Source organism: Manis pentadactyla, chromosome 11, assembly GCF_030020395.1.
Source record: "Manis pentadactyla isolate mManPen7 chromosome 11, mManPen7.hap1, whole genome shotgun sequence".
Lineage (NCBI taxonomy): Eukaryota > Metazoa > Chordata > Mammalia > Pholidota > Manidae > Manis > Manis pentadactyla.
Window position 1 is genome coordinate 47,391,789 of NC_080029.1, and position 22,326 is coordinate 47,414,114.

At 36.4% G+C, this 22,326-nt stretch overlaps 1 protein-coding gene across 2 annotated transcripts in view; it reads right to left on the reverse strand.

Annotated features, from left to right (window-relative positions):
- The window catches only part of STYX (serine/threonine/tyrosine interacting protein), a 50,153-nt gene that overhangs the window by 19,826 nt on the left and 8,001 nt on the right, over positions 1-22,326 (reverse strand). For both annotated transcript variants that reach the window (XM_036918022.2, XM_036918032.2), the window contains exons 2-4: positions 14,613-14,645; positions 13,704-13,757; positions 10,510-10,607 (exon numbers count right to left, since the gene is read on the reverse strand). In XM_036918022.2, coding sequence (XP_036773917.1) covers positions 10,510-10,607; positions 13,704-13,757; positions 14,613-14,645 — 185 coding nt within the window. The remainder of the gene's footprint in view (positions 1-10,509; positions 10,608-13,703; positions 13,758-14,612; positions 14,646-22,326) is intronic.

Sequence of the window (22,326 nt, forward strand, 5' to 3'; positions counted from 1 at the left end):
CTGAATGTACCAATCAAAAGACATAGAGTCATTGAATAGATAAAAAAAAACAAGACCCATCTATATGCTGCCTACAAGAGACTCACCTCAAACCCAAAGACATACATGGACTAAAAGTAAAGGGATGGAAAAAGATATTTAATGCAATTAATAGCGAGAAAAAAGCAGGAGTTGTAGTACTTGTATCAGACAAAATAGACTTCAAAACAAAGAATGTAACAAGAGACAAAGAAGGACATTACATAATGATAAAGGGTCAGTCCAACAAGAGGATATAGCCATTATAAATGTCGATGCACCCAAAATTTGAGAACCTACACATGTGAAACAAATACTAACAGAATTAAAGGGGGCAACAGAACGCAATGCATTCATTTTAGGAGACTTCAACACACCACTCACTCCAAAGGACAGATCAACCACACAGAAAATAAGGAGACAGAAGCACTGAACAACACATTAGAACAGATACACCTTACAGTCATCTACAGAACATTCCATCCAAAAGCAGCAGAATACACATTCTTCTCAAGTGCACGTGGAACATTTTCAAGAACAGATCATATACGAGGCCATAAAAAGAGCCTTAGTACATTCAAAAGTATTGAAATTGTATCAAACAGCTTCTCAGACCACAAAGGTATGAAACTAGAAATAAATTCCCAAAGAAAATGAAAAATCCCACAAATACAAGGATGCTTCACAACATGCTCCTAAATAACCAATGGATCAATGACCACATAAAAATAGAGACCAAGTAATATATGGAGACAAATAACAATAATTCAACACTGCAAAATCTGTGAGACGCAGTAAAGGCCATGCTAAAACACAAGTATATTGCAATACAGGCCTACTTCAGGAAAGAAGAACAACTCCATATGAACAGTCTGAACTCACAATTAACAAAACTAGAAAAAGAAGAACACATGAGGCCCAAAATCAGTAGGAGGGACAAAATAAAGTTTAGAGACGAAATAAATAAAATCGAGAAGAATAAAACAATAGAAACAATCAATGAAAGCAGGAGCTGGTTCTTTGAGAAAATTAAAAAAATAGATAAACCCCTGGCCAGACTTATCAAGAAAAAGAGAGCACCGACACTCATAAACAGAATCAGAAATTAGAAGGGAAAAATCACTTATGGACACTACAGAAATACAAAGAATTATTAGATAATACTATGAAAATTTACATGCTAACACATTGGATAACCTAGAAGAAATGGACAACTTTCCAGAAAGACATAACCTCTCAAGGCTGACACAAGAAAACCTGAACAGACCAATTACCAGCAACAAAATTGTGTTGGTAATCAAAGAACTACCTAAGAACAGAGACTTCCTGGACCAGGAGGCTTCACCACTGAATTTTATCAAACATTAAGTGAAGACCTAATACCCATTATCCTTAAAGTTTTCCAAAAAGTAGAAGAGGAGGGAATACCTCCAAATTCATTCTATGAGGCCAGCATCACTCTAATACTAAAACCAGGCAAAGACACCACAAAAAAAGAAAATTACAGACCAATATCCCTGATCAACATAGATGCAAAAATACTCAACAAAATATTAGCAAACCGAATTCAAAAATACATCAAAAAGATAAGCCATCATGATCAAGTAGGATTTATTCCAGGGATGCAAGGATGGTTTAATATTTGAAGATCCATCAACATCATTCACCTAATCAACAAAGGAAAGGACAAAAACCACATGATCATCTTCATAGATGCTGAAAAAGCATTTGACAAAACTCAACATCCAAACATGATAAAAACTCTCAACAAAATTGGTTATAGAGGGCAAGTACCTGAACATAATAAAGGCTATATATGACAAACCCACAGCCAACATCATACTTAACACCAAGAAGCTGAAAATCTTTCCTTTAAAATTGGGAATAAGACAAGAATGCCCACTCTCCCCACTTTTCTTCAACATAGTAGTGGAGGTCCTAGCCAAGGCAATCAGACAACACAAAGAAATAAAAGGCATCCAGATTGGTAAAGAAAAAATTAAACTGTGACTGTTTGCAGATGACATAATATTGTACATAAAAAACCCTAAAGAATCCACTCCAAAACTACTAGATCTAACATCTGAATTCAGCAAAGTTGCATGATACAAAATTAATCAAGAAGTCTGTTGCAAGAGAGGCAGAGCCAAGATGGCGGCATGAGTAGGACAGTGGGAATCTCCTCCCAAAAACATATGTATTTTTGAAAATACAACAAATACAACTATCCCTAAAAGAAAGACCAGAAGATACAGGACAACAGCCAGACTACATCCACACCCACGAGAACCCAGCGCCTTGCGAAGGGGTTAAGATACAAGCCCCAGCCTGGCGTGACCCGAGCGCCCCTCACCCCAGCTCCCGGCGGGAGGAGAGGAGTTGGAGCAGGGAGTGAGAGGGAGCCCAGGATTGCTAATCACCCAGCCCTAGCCATCCACACCCAGAGTGCAGACACACAGAGCGAGGAGTGCGGGAAACTAGCGAAATGGGACAATAAAAACCTGCGAGCGGGTCCCTGCAGCCGGTGCCCATGGGACAAAGAAAAGCGAGTGCTTTTTGAAAGTCTTAAAGGGACAGGGACCCCACTGCTGGGTGGAAGCATCCCAGGACACTTAGCCCACCAGCTGGGAATCCCGGGGAACTCAGGGCGCCCTAACCCCCTGGGCAGCAGCTCTAAGACCCCTCACGGCAATAAACAGCTCCCTGCCCATTCCCCTTCCGGTGCGGCCCGCCATAAGAGAGAAGCAGCCTGAGGCTGGCCACGCCCACAGCAAGGGAGCTTCCTCCATAGTGGCCGGGCAAGAAACAAGAGACCCAGTCTACTTGCAACTGCACAACAAAAGCCGCGAGGAGTCACGGTTGTCCCAGAAAAGAAAGGCCAGGTGTAAGTGGAAAGGGTCTGGGTTCTCCCAGCTGAAAGACGAGTCAACAGCATGCTCCTGCATCTATCAACATAAAAAGGCAAAAAAATTTGATCCAGACCAAAATCACCCAGACATCTTCCACATCCTCCCCTGAGAAGGAATCTGGGGAGATAGATTTAAACAATCTTCCTGAAAAACAATTCAAAACAAAAGTCATAACCATGCTGATGGACTTGCAGAGAAATATGCAAGAACTAAGGAGAGAGAATACAGAAATAAAACAATCTCTGGAAGGACTTCAAAGCAGAATTTACTAGATGCAAGAGACCATTAATGGACTAGAAATCAGAGAACAGGAACACAGAGAAGCTGACGCAGAAAGAGATAAAAGGATCTCCAAAAATGAAAGAATATTAAGAGAATTGTGTGACCAATCAAAACAGAACAATATTCGCATTATGGGGGTATGAGAAGAAGAAGAGAGAGAGAAAGGGATAGAAAGTGTCTTTGAAGAAATAAATGCTGAAAACTTCCCCAAACTGGGGGAGGAAATGGCCTCTCAGACGACAGAAGAAAATAGAACTCCCATGACAAGGGACCCAAGGAGGGCAACAAGACACATAATAATTAAAATGGCAAAGATCAAAGACAAGGACAGAGTATTAAAGGCAGCCAGAGAGAAAAAAAAGGTCACCTAGAAATGAAAACCCATTAGGCTATCATCAGACTTCTCAACAGAAACCTTATAGGCCAAAAGAGAATGGCATGATAAATTTAATGCAATGAAACAGAAGGGACTGGAACCAAGGATACTATATCCAGCACAATTATCATTTAAATATGAAGGAGGGATTAAACAATTTCCAGACAAGCAAAAGTTGAGGGAATTTGCCCCCCACAAACCACCTCTACAGGGTATCTTAGAGGGACTGCTCCAGATGGGACCACTCCTAAAAAGAGCACAGAACAAAGCACCCAACATATGAAGAATGGAGGAGGAGGAATAAGAAGGGAGAGAAAAAGAATCATCAGTGTTTATAATAGCTCAATAAGCGAGTTAAGTTAGACAGTAAGACAGTAAAGAAGCTAACCTTGAACCTTTAGTAACCACTAACTTAAAGCCTGCGATGGCAATACATATATATCTTTCAATAATCACCCTAAATGTAAATGGACTGAATGCACCAATGAAAAGACACAGAGTAATAGAATGGATAAAAAACCAAGACCCATCTATATGCTGCATACAAGAGACTCACCTCAAACCCAAAGACATGCACAGATTAAAAGTCAAGGGATGGAAAAAGATATTTCAGGCAAACAACAGGGAGAAAAAAGCAGGTGTTGCAATACTAGTATCAGGCAAAATAGACTTCAAAACAAAGAAAGTAACAAGAGATAAAGAAGGACATTACATAATGATAAAGGGCTCAGTCTAACAAGAGGACATAACCATTATATATATATATATATATATATGCACCCAACACAGGAGCACCAGCATATGTGAAACAAATAGTAACAGAACTAAAGGAGGAAATAGAATGCAATGCATTCATTTTAGGAGACTGCAACACGCCACTCACTCCAAAGGATAGATCCACCGGACAGAAAATAAGTAAGGACATGGAGGCACTGAACAACACACTAGAACAGATGGACCTAATAGACATCTATAGAACTCTACATCCAAAATCAACAGCATACACATTTTTCTCAAGTGCACATGGAACATTCTCCAGAATAGACCACATACTAGGCCACAAAAAGAGCCTCAGTAAATACAAAAAGATTGAAATTCTACCAACCAACTTTTCAGACCACAAAGGTATAAAACTAGAAATAAATTGTACAAAGAAAGCAAAAAGGCTCACAAACACATGGAGGCTTAACAACATGGTCCTAAATAATCAATGGTTCAACGACCAAATTAAAATAGAGATTAAGGAATATATGGAAACAAATGACAACAATAACACAAAGCCCCAACTATTTGGGATGCAGCGAAAGCAGTCTTAAGAGGAAAGTATATAGCAATCCAGGCATATTTAAAGAAGGAAGATCAATCCCAAATGAATAGTCTAATGTCACAATTATCGAAATTGGAAAAAGAAGAACAAATGAGGCCTAAGGTCAGCAGAAGGAGGGACATAATAAAGATCAGAGAAGAAATAAATAAAGTTGAGAAGAATAAAACAATAGAAAAAAAATCAATGAAATCAAGAGCTGGTTCTTTGAGAAAATAAACAAAATAGATAAGCCTCTAGCCAGACTTACTAAGAGAAAAAGGAAATCAACACACATCAACAGAATCAGAAATGAGAAAGTAAAAATCACGACGGACACCACAGAAATACAAAGAATTATTAGAGAATACTATGAAAACCTATATGCTAACAAGCTGGAAACCTAGGAGAAATGGACAACTTCCTAGAAAAATACAACCTTCCAAGACTGACCCAGAAAGAAACAGAAAATCTAAACAGACCAATTACCAGCAACGAAACTGAAGCGATAATCAAAAAACTATCCAAGAACAAAAACCCTGGGCCAGATCGATTTACCTTGGAATTTTATCAAACATACAGAGAAGATATAATACCCATTCTCTTTAAAGTTTTCAAAAAAATAGTAAGGAGGGAATACTCCCAAACTCATTCTATGAAGCCAACATCACCCTAATATCAAAACCAGGCAAAGACCCCACCAAAAAAGAAAACTACAGACCAATATCCCTGATGAACGTAGATGCAAAAATACTCAACAAAATATTAGCAAACCGAATTCAAAAACACATCAAAAGGATCATACACCATGACCAAGTGGGATTCATCCCAGGGATGCAAGGATGGTACAACATTCGAAAATCCATCAACATCATCCACCACATCAACAAAAAGAAAGACAAAAACCATATGATCATCTCCATAGATGCTGAAAAAGCATTTGACAAAGTTCAACATCCATTCATGATAAAAACTCTCAGCAAAATGGGAATAGAGGGCAAGTACCTCAACATAATAAAGGCCATCTATGATAAACCCACAGCCAACATTATATTGAACAGCGAGAAGCTGAAAGCATTTCCTCTGAGATCGGGAACTATTTAACATAGTACTGGAGGTCCTAGCCACGGCAATCAGACAAAACAAAGAAATACAAGGAATCCACATTGGTAAAGAAGAAGTTAAACTGTCACTATTTGCAGATGACATGATATTGTACATAAAAAACCGTAAAGACTCCAGTCCAAAACTACTAGAAGTAATAGCGGAATTCAGCAAAGTTGCAGGACACAAAATTAATACACAGAAATCTGTGGCTTTCCTATACACTGACAATGAACTAATAGAAAGAGAAATCAGTAAAACAACTCCATTCACAATTGCATCAGAAAGAATAAAATACCTGGAATAAACCTAACCAAGGAAGTGAAAGACCTATACCCTGAAAACTATAAGACACTCTTAAGAGAAATTATAGAGGACACTAACAAATGGAAACTCATCCCATGCTCCTGGCTAGGAAGAATTAATATTGTCAAAATGGCCATCCTGCCCAAAACAATATACAGATTCGATGCAATCCTTATCAAATTACCAACAGCATTCTTCAACGAACTGGAACAAATAGTTCAAAAATTCATATGGAAACACCAAAGACCCCGAATAGCTAAAGCAATCCTGAGAAGGAAGAATAAAGTGGGGGGGATCTCACTTCCCAACTTCAAGCTCTACTACAAAGCCACAGTAATCAAGACAATTTGGTACTGGCACAAGAACAGAACCACAGACCAAGGGAACAGAATAGAGACTCCAAACATTAACCCAAACATATATGGTCAATTAATACTCGATAAAGGAGCCATGGACATACAATGGGGAAATGACAGTCTCTTCGACAGATGGTGCTGGCAAAACTGGACAGCTACATGTAAGAGAATGAAACTGGATCACTGTCTAACCCCATACATAAAAGTAAATTCGAAATGGATCAAAGACTTGAACGTAAGTCAAAAACCATAAAACTCTTAGAAAAAAACATAGGCAAAAATCTCTTAGACATAAACATGAGTGACCTCTTCTTGAACATATCTCCTCGGGCAACGGAAACAAAAGCAAAAATGAACAAGTGGGACTATATCAAGCTGAAAAGCTTCTGTACAGCAACGGACACCATCAATAGAACAAAAATGCATCCTACAGTATGGGAGAATATATTCATAAATGACAGATCCAATAAAGGGTTGACATTCAAAATATATAAAGAGCTCAAACACCTCAACAAACAAAAAGCAAATAAGCGAATTAAAAAATGGGCAGAGGAGCCGAATAGACAGTTCTCTAAAGAAGAAATTCAGATGGCCAATAGACACATGAAAAGATGCTCCACATCGCTAATCATCAGAGAAATGCAAATTAAAAGCACAATGAGATATCACCTCACACTAGTAAGGATCGCAACCATCCAAAAGACAAACCACAAATGTTGGCGAGATTGTGGAGAAAGGAGAACCCTCCTACACTGCTGGTGGGAATGTAAACTAGTTCAACCATTGTGGAAAGCAGTATGGAGGTTCCTCAAAAAGCTCAAAATAGAAATACCATTTGACCCAGGAATTTCACTTCTAGGAATTTACCCTAAGAATGCAGCACTCCAGTTTGAAAAAGACAGATGCACCCCTATGTTTATCACTGCACTATTTACAATAGCCGAGATATGGAAGCAACCTAAATGTCCATCAGTAGATGAATGGATAAAGAGATGTGGTACAAATACACACAATGGAATATTACTCAGCCATAAGAAAAAAACAGATCCTACCATTTGCAACAACATGGAAGGAGCTAGAGGGTATTATGCTCAGTGAAATAAGCCAGGCAGAGAAAGACAAGTACCAAATGATTTCACTCATATGTGGAGTATAAGAACAAAGGAAAACTGAAGGAACAAAACAGCAGCAGAATCACAGAACCCAAGAATGGACTAACAGTTACCAAAGGGAAAGGGACTGGGGAGGAGGATGGGTGGGAAGGGAGGGATAAGGGCAGGGAAAAAGAAAGGGGGCATTACAATTAGCATGTATAGTTTTGGGGGTTCATGGGGAGGGCTGTGCAACACAGAGAAGACAAGTAGTGATTTTACAGCATCTTACTATGCTGATGGACAGTGACTGTGAAGGGGTTTGTAGGGGGGACTTGGTGAAGAGGGGAGCCTAGTAAACATAATGTTCTTCATGTAATTGTAGATTAATGACACCAAAATAAAAGAAAAAATAAAAGAAAAAGAAATCTGTTGCATTCCTATACACTAACGATGAACTAGCAGAAAGAGAAATCAGGAAAACAATTCCATTCACAATTGCATCAAAAAGAATAAAATACCTAGGAAAAAACCTAATGAATGAAGTGAAAGACCAATACTCTGAAAAGTACAATACACTCATGAAAGAAATTAAAGAAGATACCAATAAATGGAAATACATCCCATGCTCATGGATAGGAAGAATTAATAGTCAAAATGGCCATCCTGCTTAAAGCAATCTACATATTCAATGCATCCCATATCAAAATACCACAGAATTCTTCAACAAACTAGAGCAAATAGTTCTAAAATTCATATGGAACAACGAAAGACCCTGAATAGCCAAAGCAATACTGAGAAGGAATAATAAAGTGGAGTTGGGGGGGATTACACTCTGCAACTTTAAGGTCTACTACAAAGACAATTTGGTACTGGCACAAGAAGAGAACAATAGACCAATGGAACAGACTGGAGAGCCCAGATACAAACCCAATATATACGGTCACTTAAAATATGATAAATGTGCCATGGATATACAATGGGGAAAGGAAAGCCTCTTCAACAACTGGTGTTGGCAAAACTGGACAGCTACATGTAAGAGAATGAAACTGGATTATTTTCTAACTCCATATACAAAAACTCAAAATGGATCAAAGACCTCAATGTAAGTCATGAAACAATAAAACTCTCAGAAGAAAACATAGGCAAAAATCTCTTGAATATAAACATTAGCAACTTTTTCCTGAACACATCTCCTTGGGCAAGGGAAACAAAAGCAAAAATGAACAAATGGGACTACATCAAGCTAAAAGCTTCTGTACAGCAAAGGATACCATCAGTAGAAGAAAAAAGGCATCCTACAGTATGGGAGAATGTATTTGTAAATGACATATCTAACAACGGGTTAACATCCAAAATATATAAAGAACTCACGTGCCTCCACACCCAAAAAGCAAATAACCCTATTACAAAATGAACAGAGGATATGAACAGACACTTCTCCAAAGAAGAAATTCAGATGGCCAACAAGCACATGAAGACGATCCACATTGCTAATTATGAGGGAAATGCAAATTAAAACCACAATGAGATATCACCTCCCACAAGTTAGGCTAGCCAACATCTAAAGACTACTAACAACAAATGCTGGTGAGGATGCAGAGAAACAGGAACCCTCCTACACCACTGGTGGGACTGTAAATTAGTTCAACCACTGTAGAAAGCAATACAGAGGTTTCTCAAAAAACTAAGAATAGAAATACCATTTGACCCAGGAATTCCAATCCTAGGAATTTACCCAAAGAAAGCAAGATCTCAGACTCAAAAAGACATATGCACCCCTATGTTTATTGCAGCACCTTGGAAGTAACCTAAGTGTCCATCAGTAGATGAATGGATAAAGACGTGGCACATATATACAATGGAATACTATTCAGCCATAAAAGGAAAACAAATCCTACCATTTACAACAACATGGATGGAGCTGGAGGGTATTATGCTCAGGGAAATAAGCCAGGCAAAGAAAGACAAGTACCAAATGATTTCCCTCATTTGTGGAGTGTAACAGTGAAGCAAAACTGAAGCAACAAAACAGCAGCAGACTCATAGGCTCCAAGAAGGGCCTAGTGGTTACAAAAGGGGAGGGGTGGGGGAGGATGGCTGAGCAGGGAGGGAGAAGGGGATTGAGGGGTATTATGATTGGTACACATGGTGTGGAGGAGGATTACAGGGGAAGACAGTGTAGCACAGAGAAGACTAGTGAGTCTGTGGTATCTTACTACACTGATGGACAGTGACTACTTCAGTGAGGTATAGGGGGGACTTAATATAGGTGAATGTAGCAACCACAATTGTTTTTGATGTGAAACTTTCATAAGAGTGTATATCAATGATACCTTAATAAAAAAAATAAATAATAACAAAAAAAGATCAGTAGGAAAGATTCAACTGGACAAATAGAAAAATAAAAAGCCAGTATCAAAAAACAAAAGTTCATCTGTAAGAATATGCTTGTATGTGTAACACAACTTTGGAAGCATATTCAAAAAAGAAGTTACAATGGATGCCCTAGGAGGGAAATTGAGTTTCTAGGTGATAGGTACCTAATTATACATTCTTTTGAACACTTAGAATTCTGCATTATGTGCATGAATTACTTATTTAAAATATTTTAAATGAAATTTACTTTTCAAATGATGTGCTGTATGACCCATTTTCATAAAATGATATATTACAGAAGTCTGGTATGATAAAATCAACTTGAAATAAAAACTACATTTTTGCTATCCTTAACATTTTAATAAACTATAGCAATAGTTCTTACCTAAACAATTGTTGAAAGTTTGGTTTAATGAAGTTTGCTTCAATATTTTGTCTTATGCAAATTATATGTGTTATTCCATATTTCTGTAGTATAGATAGCTATAAAAAAGTGAGGAGAGGGGAGAGAAATAGTTTAAAATACAAAACATCATCTTAATGCAGATGTTTGAAAAATACACAGGACTGAATATTAGTAGTATAGCTAATTTTATAATAACTGAAGTGATTAGCAAGATATTTCAATGATTCAAGAGTAATATACTCTATGTCCTCAAAAGGTTAATAGGATAATTTTACACCTGTAATTTTAGAGCTTGATGAAATCTTAAATATAGTTTATTTGGGAAACAATACTTTATACTGGCTAGGGGGGCTTAGGTGTTATGAAGCCCAAGCTCTATATATATCCCAGTTCTGCAAAGGACTTGAGCTCTGTGGCTGTTTTCTTATACGAAAATGGGGAAAACACTTCTGTTCACTCAGTGGTTGTAAGAATTATATAAAATGTATTCTGTATTGTACCTGGTGCTCATGGTAAGCATTTACTAATGGTAGTTACATATACTGACTACAATTTTTATTCTTTAGAGGGGATTAGTAGAAATTATCAAATAAAGTTTTATTTGCAACTGATTTATAGGTTTCAGTGAATTTACAGATGACATGTTATTTTAATAGAATGTGAACTCCATGAGAATAGGATTTTGTTTGTATGAACACTGATTCATATTAAGTACGTGTAACAGACAAGAACATAATAGTTACTCAGTAATTATGTTATAAATGAATGAACAAATCATGCTAGCATGAGTAATCAGAATTAATACTCTTTAGTTCTCTATATTTTCAGCCTATATAGTTAATTCCCACTTTGAGTATTAAATAGTCTAGAACAGTAATACTAATAATTCATGAGAGAAGTCAAAGAATAATTTGTTATAGACTGAATGTTTGTGTCTCCCTAAAATCATATGTTTAAGCCATAACCTCCAAGGTGATGGTATTAGGAAGTGAGGCCCTTATGAGGCAATTAGATAGATTTAGATGAGGTCATCAGGGTAGAAGCCCCATGGTGGAATTAGTGCCCTTGTATGAAGTGGAAGAGTCATCTTCCTCTCTCCACCATGTGAGGACACAAGAAAGCAGGAAACGAGAAAGAGGGCCCTCACCAAAAACTAGCCATGCTGGCAACCTGATGTCAGACTTCCCAGCCTCCAGAACTGTGAGAAAAAATGTCTGTATTGAAGCCATCCGTCTATGGTATTTTATATTAGCAGCCTGAGCTGATGAAGAAAATGTGATTTTTAAGTTTTAAATGTTACTGTTTGCAGCAAATTTCAGCATTTCTGACATAGATGAAAGTTTAAATATCTTTGTATTTCCTGAGCACATCTTGAGTTAGGAGAAGGAAGGCAGGCCTTGGTAGGATTAATAATTAATCAATATTCTATATCGATATATATTAAACCTTCAAAATGAATTCAACATTCATTCCTTTGTTTATATTTGATGTATATGAAGTTTTCGTATCTATTTTATTAATACGAGAAACTATAATATATAACTATGGATAAAAACATGTTTTAACAAGATATAAAGGAACATTATCAGACTACTACTAAAAATAAACCTTAAAAAAAAAGAACCCAAATGTAAGAGCACACAGAATATTTTTTTACTTCTCAATGGATTTTCACTTATATAAGCAAATTATGACCTCATCTTATACCAGTACATAGGAAAATTTAACCAAAAAAAAAGTTCACTAGTTAAAAAGAACTTAAATTTGTCCCTTTTATTAAAACCGGTTTTGAATATAATAAAACACAGACTTAACTACATGACTATTAAAAAAGGAGTTTATTCCCTAGAGTTTCTTTATATTTATTATTATTATTTATTATTTATTGTTATTGTTACATATTTTTTGGATTATAGTATAAAAAGAAATAAAGGCTGTACTATGGAAACTCAGGGTGGGAAATAAGGTGATTTTGCCCACAGAAGTTTTCCCTTAATCTAATTAGACAATTGTGAATTGAAAGGGAAGATGTTTTGAGGAGATCTGTAAACAAATACTTATAATTTAATGTGACACACTATAATAGGATATTTATAAAGTGCAGTGGGAATATGAAAAGTAAATAATCTAAAACAATCTTGAAGGCCAGTGTTTTGTGAATACATTATTTGGGCTATAACTTTTTTTTTGTCTTTTACAAAGTACTCTCAGTTGAGTCTTTAAGTTATCTACCCTATCTTTTCCTTAGTATTAAAAAAAATTTTTTTAACACCCCATTTTCACAACCTAGCTGAAGGCATCAAAATGTTTAGGGCTACTCCTAGATAAGTCTCAACAGTCAAGCCTTCCAGTCTCAAAAAGAATGCCTCTAACTTAAAAAAATAACCTCCCAATAACCTAAAATTCATAAATACTTTAAACCATATCATGAAAGTTTAAAACTCTAGTTTTTACAAAGCCTACTGTAGGTAGATACCATACACAAGAATACTGACTTGTAAACAGGCAGGGTACAAAGGAAAACATTTGTGATACAATGTTTCACATTATAATTCAAAGAGAATTAGTAGCATTGTCATAACTTTTAGGGCTGAATCCTCCAGGAAGCAGCCAACAACACTGCTTCGTGTGTTAACATGAGATCTACCCTTTCAATTGTGTATGAAGAAATGCATTTCTGTTTGACTAATTAAGACAATATTTTACAGCCTGGAGCAACCAGACCTCTAAAGTCTGGAAAAACAGAAATAAGATTTGAGTCATTTCAATTAAAACACATGGATGCAAGCACACACTCTTGCTCTTGGTAAGGAAAGGTTTGCTAAAATGTTAAAAATATCCTTGTTTTGGGCTTTAATTTTTATCTCATATTGTTCAGAAGCTATGATTAGCAATAACAGATGACTAACATTTTAGAGGGTAAGTAAATAAGGTCATTTATTTAGTAATTCTTTCAAACCTATGGATTTTATGAGAAAACTCACGATTTGTGGTTCAACACTAAAGAATTACTGGTCCAGTAAAATTTGGAAAGAGGTTGGTACTCCAGAATGGTAATTACCATTAACATGAAGTATTTGTGGACTCTCATTCAAGTAAAACTCTTACTACTAAAAAAATTTACTCCAAGAAAGTTGGTTAGTTTCTTGATGAACCTAACCTAAAGTTCATACCTTGCTTTTCATAGCAGAAGAAAATGGACCTAAGAACAATCCAGGTAAAATTTCCTAGGGGAAAAAAAATTGAGATATTTACCATCAGCAATTTAAACCTGTACAAAATATGCACCATATAAGTGATTTTGTGGGTGTTTTCATAGTTGTTATAATAATTTGCTAAAAAGCTTGTTATTTCAGGAGCACTGTCTAGCCACACACTGAGCAAGTGACTAGGAAGCAAAATGCAGATGTGCTTTATATAGTAAATGAGACAGTTAAAGTTTAAGGATAGTTCTGAAAAAACAGATATTTGAACTTCCACGGTGCATTTTGTAAGCAGGTTGAGTAAAATTAGCACACTGTATTGTCTTTGGATTAATAAGACATCTCTTAATTTTACTTATACTCTCTGCTGTAGACTAGGAATAAAATAGGCATAAAGAAATCATCCCTTTGCAACCTTATGTAGACAAATCAAAAGCAGCACAAAATACAAGATTAGAACTGCTATTTAGAGTTATAGTGGAAATCATACAGAAAAATGAACACTTACTCAAAGGAATGATTCTCTTTCCAGTTAACTTTCCTTAACTTATCTAAAGTAGACAAGCACAGAAAGCAAATTGCTCTCAAAAGGAGCACAAATATCATACCCAGTTTTTCAGATGAGGAAAGACAAGTGACTCATTAAACATACACATATATTATATCCATGGCTCTCATCTAAGGAAAAAAGGCAACAATTCACTTCCCATCTTCTTAAAATCCATAATTAGCCTTAAACGTGTTTAAAACACTTAGTGATGAAGCCTAATTACCATGAGCCAACAGGTCTCAGATCCTTTGTGAAACCAGGTTAAGTTATTTAATAATGATGATACTAATAATATGGGTTGGCTTGAATAAACAAAAAAGTTGTCATACCTGCATCTCTCGTCTCATTGGATAGGTCCACTCCTTAAAAATGGAAGGAAAACACAAGAATACAAGTAAATAACATTATGAAAAATGTCACCCAATTAAAGGTTAAAGATATGACATACAAGTGTATGGATTTTTAAAAAATACATACTATTTCAAGAATATTCTATAAAAAGCAGATTTAATTGGCTTCACAAACACCTAAATTTAAGTAATAAGAAATGATTAAAGTATTCTTTTAATAATTGGGCCTCTAAATTATTATTATTTTACTTTATACAATGGATGGAACAGCTCATTAATTATAAAAATAAATATTGCAGAAGTTTCTCCCAAAACCTGATCCTGTAAATAAGAGATGTCAAGTAGATTTTTTATCATTCATGCCAACTATAAATCAACTGGCAGTAGGCAGCTAAAATGCTTTTTGAGGAAAGTCTCAGGAAGAGAGGAGTGCTGTGCTCAATGAGCAATATCTGTAATGAATAAAAGAAGAATGCTATGTGAAAGGTATTTGCCATCCCTGATCTAAACTGCCAGATGCTTATCAGCCTTTCCATATCTTACTGGGGCTTAAGACTCTGTCTAGTTCAATTCCTTTCAATTTCACTATAGAGTTCATTCTGTCTTTGCAATTCAAACCAAGATAAAGAAGTTGGCAAGTAATGCAAAATGCCAATGGCAAAAGACAGAAAATATTTTAAAAGAAAAAAACAGTTACAGTGAATTAATATAAAGAATCAAATATAGTACATATAGTTCTCATTTGTAAACAGTACTTCTGCAATGAAGTCAGCAGTTTTTTTTTAATAAAGAGAAACAAAGTATTTTTTTATTTTTAATCTTGGAAATTGGTCTCAGCAAGGTAGAAGTGGACTATGAACCGTGAGAAATTGTCTATGTATTGACAGTTCAAGTTTATTTTTAAAAATATCTTTAAATGCACAGCTGAACTACCAAGGGAGTGAGGGGAAGAAATCCCCAGATACACACAAACACAAGAAAGCACACTTTTCATGGATATATGCATTCATTTCTCTTGAATATATAAGTATCAATGGAATCACTAGATCACAGGGTAGGCCTATATTTGAATTTACTAGACACTGCCAGAAGTTTTTCAAAACCAATTTACAGTCCACCAGTAATGCATAGAGTTCTAGTTGTTCCATATGCAAACTATGGCCTTATTTTAAAGGGCACTGCACATGTGAGACATAAGACAAAGCCAAGGATCTGCTCAAAAGTGGCAAGTCACATCAAGACAAAAATGCCTGGACCCCGAAAGGCAACACCCTCAGTGAAAGACAAACTAGTGGGGAAAATAACTATAACTTAACACCATCTTCATAGAAATGCATACTCTTGCCTTTCTTAGCTTTGGCTCTAGACAGAAGTAGGTGATAGTAGCAGGGTGGGGCCTTCATAACCAGAATCTGGCTCTCATGCAAGTTTAGCATTAGAATTCAATTATCTTTGTAAAGCCAAGTGAAAACTTAATGTCAAGTGGTCCTGGGTAGATAGTGTCTGTGGGTTCCTAGAAGAAGCAAATGTTTTTTCTCTCTTGAGGGGAATACCCTAAACATAAATCAGAAATAATTCACACAAGTAAGTTCCAATGAGTTCACAATAAAAAATGAACTTTAAAGAAAAAAAAAAGGAATAAGCCACCAAGAAAAGCAGATGCAACTGAATCACATCCACAAAGACTGCAGATATTTTGATAAAAAATTTTAACACATTTAATATACTTAAATAGGTAAGATTATCAAAAGTATGACCAAGGATGAAAAAACTGAGAGCCAAAACGAGTATGTAGAAATGAAAAAGGGCAATTGAAATAAAAAAATCAGTGGATAGGCTAAAGAAAAGAAAGGACACAGATAAAGACAGAATTTGTGAACTGGAAAACGTAACAGAAAATGACCTAAATTATGAGTTGGAAAATATGAGCAATTAACAGACATATAAAATTAAAAGGTCTAACATGTACAGAATCTAAGTTCCATAAGGAGGGGAGAGAGAGAAAAAAAAAAAGGAGAAATAATATAACACCAGATATTAAGAATTTTCCAAAACTGGTTAAAGACACTATAGCACCTCAATACCCAAAAAGCAAATAACCCGATTAAAAAATGGGCAGAGGATATGAACAGATAATTCTCCAAAGAAGAAATTCAGATGATCAACAGGCACATGAAAAGATGCTCCACATAGCTAATTATCAGGGAAATGCAAATTAAAACCACAATGAGATATCACCTCACATCAGTTAGGGTAGCCAACATCGAAAAGACTAGGAACAATAAATGCTGGCTGAGGATGCTGAGATAGGGGAACCCTCCTACACTACTGGTGGGAATGTAAACTAGTTCAACCATTATGGAAAGCAGTATGGAGCTTCCTCAAAAAACTAAAAATAGATACACCATTTGACCTGGGAATTCCACTCCTAGGAATTTACCCAAAGAAAACAAGTTCTCAGATTCAAAGACATATGCACTCCTATGTTTACTGCAGCACTATTTACAATACCCAAGATATGGAAGCAACCTAAGTGTCCATCAGTAGATGAATGGATAAAGAAGAGGTGGTACATATACACAATGGAATACTATTCAGCCATAAGAAAGAAACAAATCCTACCATTTGCAACAACATGGATGAAACTAGAGGGTATTATGCTCAGTGAAATAAGTAAGGCAAAGATGAATATCAAATGATTTCCCTCATTTGTGGAGTATAACAACGAAGCAAAAGTGAAGGAACAAAACAGCAGCAGGCTCACAAACTCCAAGGAGGGAATAGCAGTTACCAAAGGAGAGGGGTGCGGGAGGGTGGGTGGGGAGGGAAGGAGAAGAGGATTGAGGGGTATTATGATTAGTACACATGGTGTGGGGGGGATCACGGGGAAGACAGTGTAGCACAGAGAAGAAAAGTAGTAACTCTGTGGCATCTTACTATACTGATGGACAGTGACTACAATGGGACATGTGGGGGTCAATAATATGGTTGAATGTAGTAACCACATTGATTTTCATGTGCAACCTTCATAAGAGTATATATATCAATGATACCTTAATAAAAAAATAATTAGAAAAAAATAAAAAGACATTTTCTTACCAAAGAAAAATGAAAACATATGTCCACAAAAAGACTTGTACAAGAATATTAAAAAAAAAAAAAAAAGAATATTTAAAGCAGCTTATCCATCATATGCCAAAGAACTGAAATGTCTATCCATGACATAGTCATACAAACAAATAAATAAAGACACCACAGCCCAGAAATAGGCAACCCCAAAAATCCCAAGCAGGATAAGGGAAAGAAATGAACAGGTAGATGGTGAAACAGCAGCACACCAAACAAAGAGAATTTCTTATTTCAGACTAAAAGCAAATCGAAGAATGGAAAAGAATGGAGTCCAGAAGACTGCAAGGCAATACAATGGAAAAAGAAAAATCATAACAAGTAGTGTATGAACAACTGGACAACATACACACAAATGTTTTATCGGCCTTCACTGCTGTTACCTATTTCCAATGTTTGATGACAGTGCCTGACACACTGCAGGCATTCAATAAATGCTTTTGGAATGAATTAAAGAAAAAAAAACTATGTATAAACATAAATGCACAAATGATAAAAAGAAAACAGAAGAATATCTTTGCAACCTTGAAAAAGGCAAAGATATCTTAAAGAGGGCACAAAAGCTATTATTAAGCTTAAAGGAGAAAAACTGATGAACTCAATTTCATGAAAATTATTAACTTCTGCTCAACGAAATACATTAAGGAAAGGGAAAAACAAGCCAGCCACAAACAGGAAGAAAATATTTGTAATACATGTATTCAACAAGACTTTGAATGCAAAATACATAAATACACATCAACAATAAAGTGACGACCCAATTTTTAAAATGGGAAAGGAAGTGAACAGACATCCTACCACAGAAGATCTATAAATGGCCAACAGCACATGAAAAAGTATTCAACATTATTAGTGATAAAGGAAATTCAAACTACAAGATATTGCTACATACCTACTAATGGCTAAAGTTAAAAAGAATGACACCACCATATGTTAGTGATGATGCTGAGCAACTGGGACTCTCAAGCACTGCTTATGGGAGTGAAAATGAAATGCTAAACACATACCTACCTCATCTAGCAATTCCACTAAGATTTACCAAAGAAAAATGAAAACATATGTCCACAAAAAGACTTGTATAAGAATATTTAAAGCAGCTTATTCATCATATGCCAAAGAACTGAAATGTCAATCCATGACATAGTCATACAATGAAATAGAACATCAGCAATAAAAAGAATCAAGTACTTATCAACACAAGAATATAAATGAATTTCACAGGTATCATATTCAGAGAAAAAAGCCATAAACAAAGAGTCTATTTTGCCTGATCATTATATGAAGTTCAAGAAGAGATAAAACTAAACTATGGCTATAGGAAATAAAATTTGTTGACTATTGAGGGGTATGGTAAAGACTGCCTGGAAATGGATATGAGATAACTTTCTATGTTGAAAGAAATGGTCTCTATCTTGATAGTAGTAGTAGTTACACTGGTGTATATCTTCATCAAAACTCATTGAATTGTACATTTAATATCCGTGCACTAAAAGAGCATCCAGACAAAAAAAGGCAGATTACATACAAAAGAAGGACATTTATACTGACCCTGACTTCTCAACTGCAGAATGGAAGCCAGGAGTCAGAGTAATAATACACTCAAAGTGGTGAATAAATTATTATAATAGAATATATGCTTAGAAAGTAATCTTTCAAGAAGAGTGAAGTAAAAGACAATTTCATACAAACAAAAGCAGAGAGTTTACTACCAAGCAGAATTTTTTTTAAAGCAACTTCTAAAAGATGTTTTTTTAATACTGTTGTCTGTATTCCTATTATAGACACAGAAAGCCTAAATAACTTGACTTTGAGTCTAACTAGTCTGACTCCAGTGATTCTCTTAATCACTATGCTACAGAGCCTCTCAATGTATGAAGAACTACATGACAAACATATATTTAAACAGTGGCTGCATAAAATAATTTTATTGATAAATAGAACAGAAATATAGCATATAATTTCCACACCAGGAGGGGGAAACGTAATCAATTCATACAAACTGAATGTTTACCTGCTTCTTTTTAAAGAACTCAGACTAAAAACTGTAATTTCAGTCATGATACCCCTAACAATGAGCAGAGCGCCTTGCCACAGAATAAGCACACAATAGATGTACAGTTTAGAAATCCATGGCACTAGGTACTATAGATATTTTTTCCCTTTTCTTTCTTAAAAAAAAAAAAAAGATTGTCAAGTAGTCTAACAGCCAGCCTTATCTTCCTGAAGCAACTTGTCAGAGTGGTAAGAAAGAAAAGCGATTAAAGAAACATGTACTTTAGAGTTTACCTAAAATGAATCGCTAAATTGTGAGTGACGAAAGAAGAAAAAAGGGGCAGCATATATAAGGAAATGGAGTACATATATTCCAGGGAACATCTGGCAATATACCAGAAGGCACTTAAAACCAAAGGATAAATGTGCTTCTGTTGGAATACCCATTTTACCGAAAGACTTTTATGGAGAAAAACATATTTTCACTGGCCACTAATTTAAAGTATTTTTATATTTAAACAAATGACCATATGAGACAGAATGTAAAATTTATCTGAATTTTTAAGTGAAACAAGAGGCTTCAAAGATACTGTGGGCTTCCCACAGGTTTTATGTTAAATAGATCATGTATGCTGTATTTACAAAATATGTTGTAAGAGTAAATATGAAGTTGTACAGTGGGAGAGAATGAAAAATTATTTCTATTCACAAGACACATGAATAAGCATGCAGCCTATGTTAGTGACCATGAGACTTGCTGTAATAGGTATGGATCCTTTGAAACCCAGAAGGCTTTTTCTCACAGAAAATTTCATTTGGAACTATCCTTGGTGCTGGCATTAAATCCCGATCTCAATAATCTAACCTCTCTGTTTGCCTACCCTTACTACCTACAGAACAAATCTTAAACTGTCCTTGTCTACCAATTCTGTTAATGTCTTTAGGATACCAGATCAAGATTTTAAGAGTCATTCATGCTCATGATGGTCTTGCTCTACCATACATCCATCTGTAACCATCTAATAACTAAGTTTTGCCTATTTCATACTCCTTCCTTAATCTCAGCTTGCTCATACTGCTCCTAAAATTCATCACTTTAGATAGTATGAATGGGGCAGACTTCCAATGATCTATTGTGAATTGCTATTGTAGTTATTTAGTAGAATCAATTTAGCAAACTTTGGTGACCAGCCAAAAGTCCAACTGTACTTTTTAAGCTAAAGCAAGCCAGTTAAGCCAAAATATCCCAAGTTATGAAACAAACTGTTTTTCTGAGAGAAATTATTTTCAAGGGAAAATCCTTCAATCATGAGTATGAGTTAGAAAGTACCAAACATTAAAACATCTTTTAGGCTCTCTCCTTCCTTCTCATAGAAATGCAAAGTTACATGATTCATAAAACTGCACTTAGGGGACTGAAAAAAATATTATAAAAATGCTCAAAGATGGAGGAGTCAAGATGGCAGTGTGAGTAGAGCAGCTGAAATCTCCTCCCAAAACCATACATATTTTTGAAAATACAAAAAATACAACTATTCCTAAAAGACAGACGAGAAGATACAGGACAAAAGCCAGGCTACATCTACACCTGCAAGAACCCAGCGCCTCACGAAGGGGGTAAGACACAAGCCACAGACGGGAGGGACCTGAGTGCCCTTCACCCCAGTTCCTCGGTGGGAGGAGAAGAGTCAGAGTGAGGAGGGAGAGGAAGCCAAAGACTGCTAAATACCCAGCCCTAGTCATCCGCACTGGGAGCATAGACACACAGTGCGTGGTGTGCTGGACACTAGGGAAACAGGACAGTAAAATCTGGGAGTGGGTCCCTGCAGCTGGCGCCCCTGGGACAAAAGAAAAGTGAGTGCTCTTTGAAAGCCTTAAATGGACAGGGGCCTCACAGCTGGATGGAGGCATCCCGGCACACTCAGCCCAGCAGCTGGGAATCCCGGGGAATTCCGGGTGCCCTAACCCCCTGGGCGGCAGTGCTGCTCCGAGGCCCCTCATTGTGAAAAACAGCCACCTGCCCATTACACCTCTGGTGCGGACCTGCCATAGGAGAGCAGCAGCCTGAGACCGGCCATGCCCACAGCAGCCCGCAGAGCTCCACAGAGGCCAGACAAGAATCAGAGAACCTGTCTGCGCACAGCTGCCCAGCACAAGCTGCTAGGGGTTGCCGTTCTAACAGGAAAGGAAGGCCACAAACTAGCAAGAAGGGATGTTCTCCCAGCTGAGACACGTGCCAACTCCCCACAACTACCTCTACCGCCAAGAAAAGGCAGAAGAATTTGATCTAGACCAGACCAACAGACACAAACCCTGAGAAGGAGCTTGGGGAGAGAGACCTAACCAATTTTCCTAAAAAAGAATTCAAAATAGAGGTCATAACCATGTTGATGGAGCTGCAGAGAAAAATGCAAGAGCTAACGGACAAAGTAGGAAAGGAGACTACAGAAATAAAACAATCTCTGGAAGGACTTAAAAGCAGAATGGATGAGATGCAAGAGGCTGTTAATGGAACAGAAACCAGAGAATAGGAACGCAGAGAAGCTGGCACACAGAGAGATAAAAGGATCTCCAG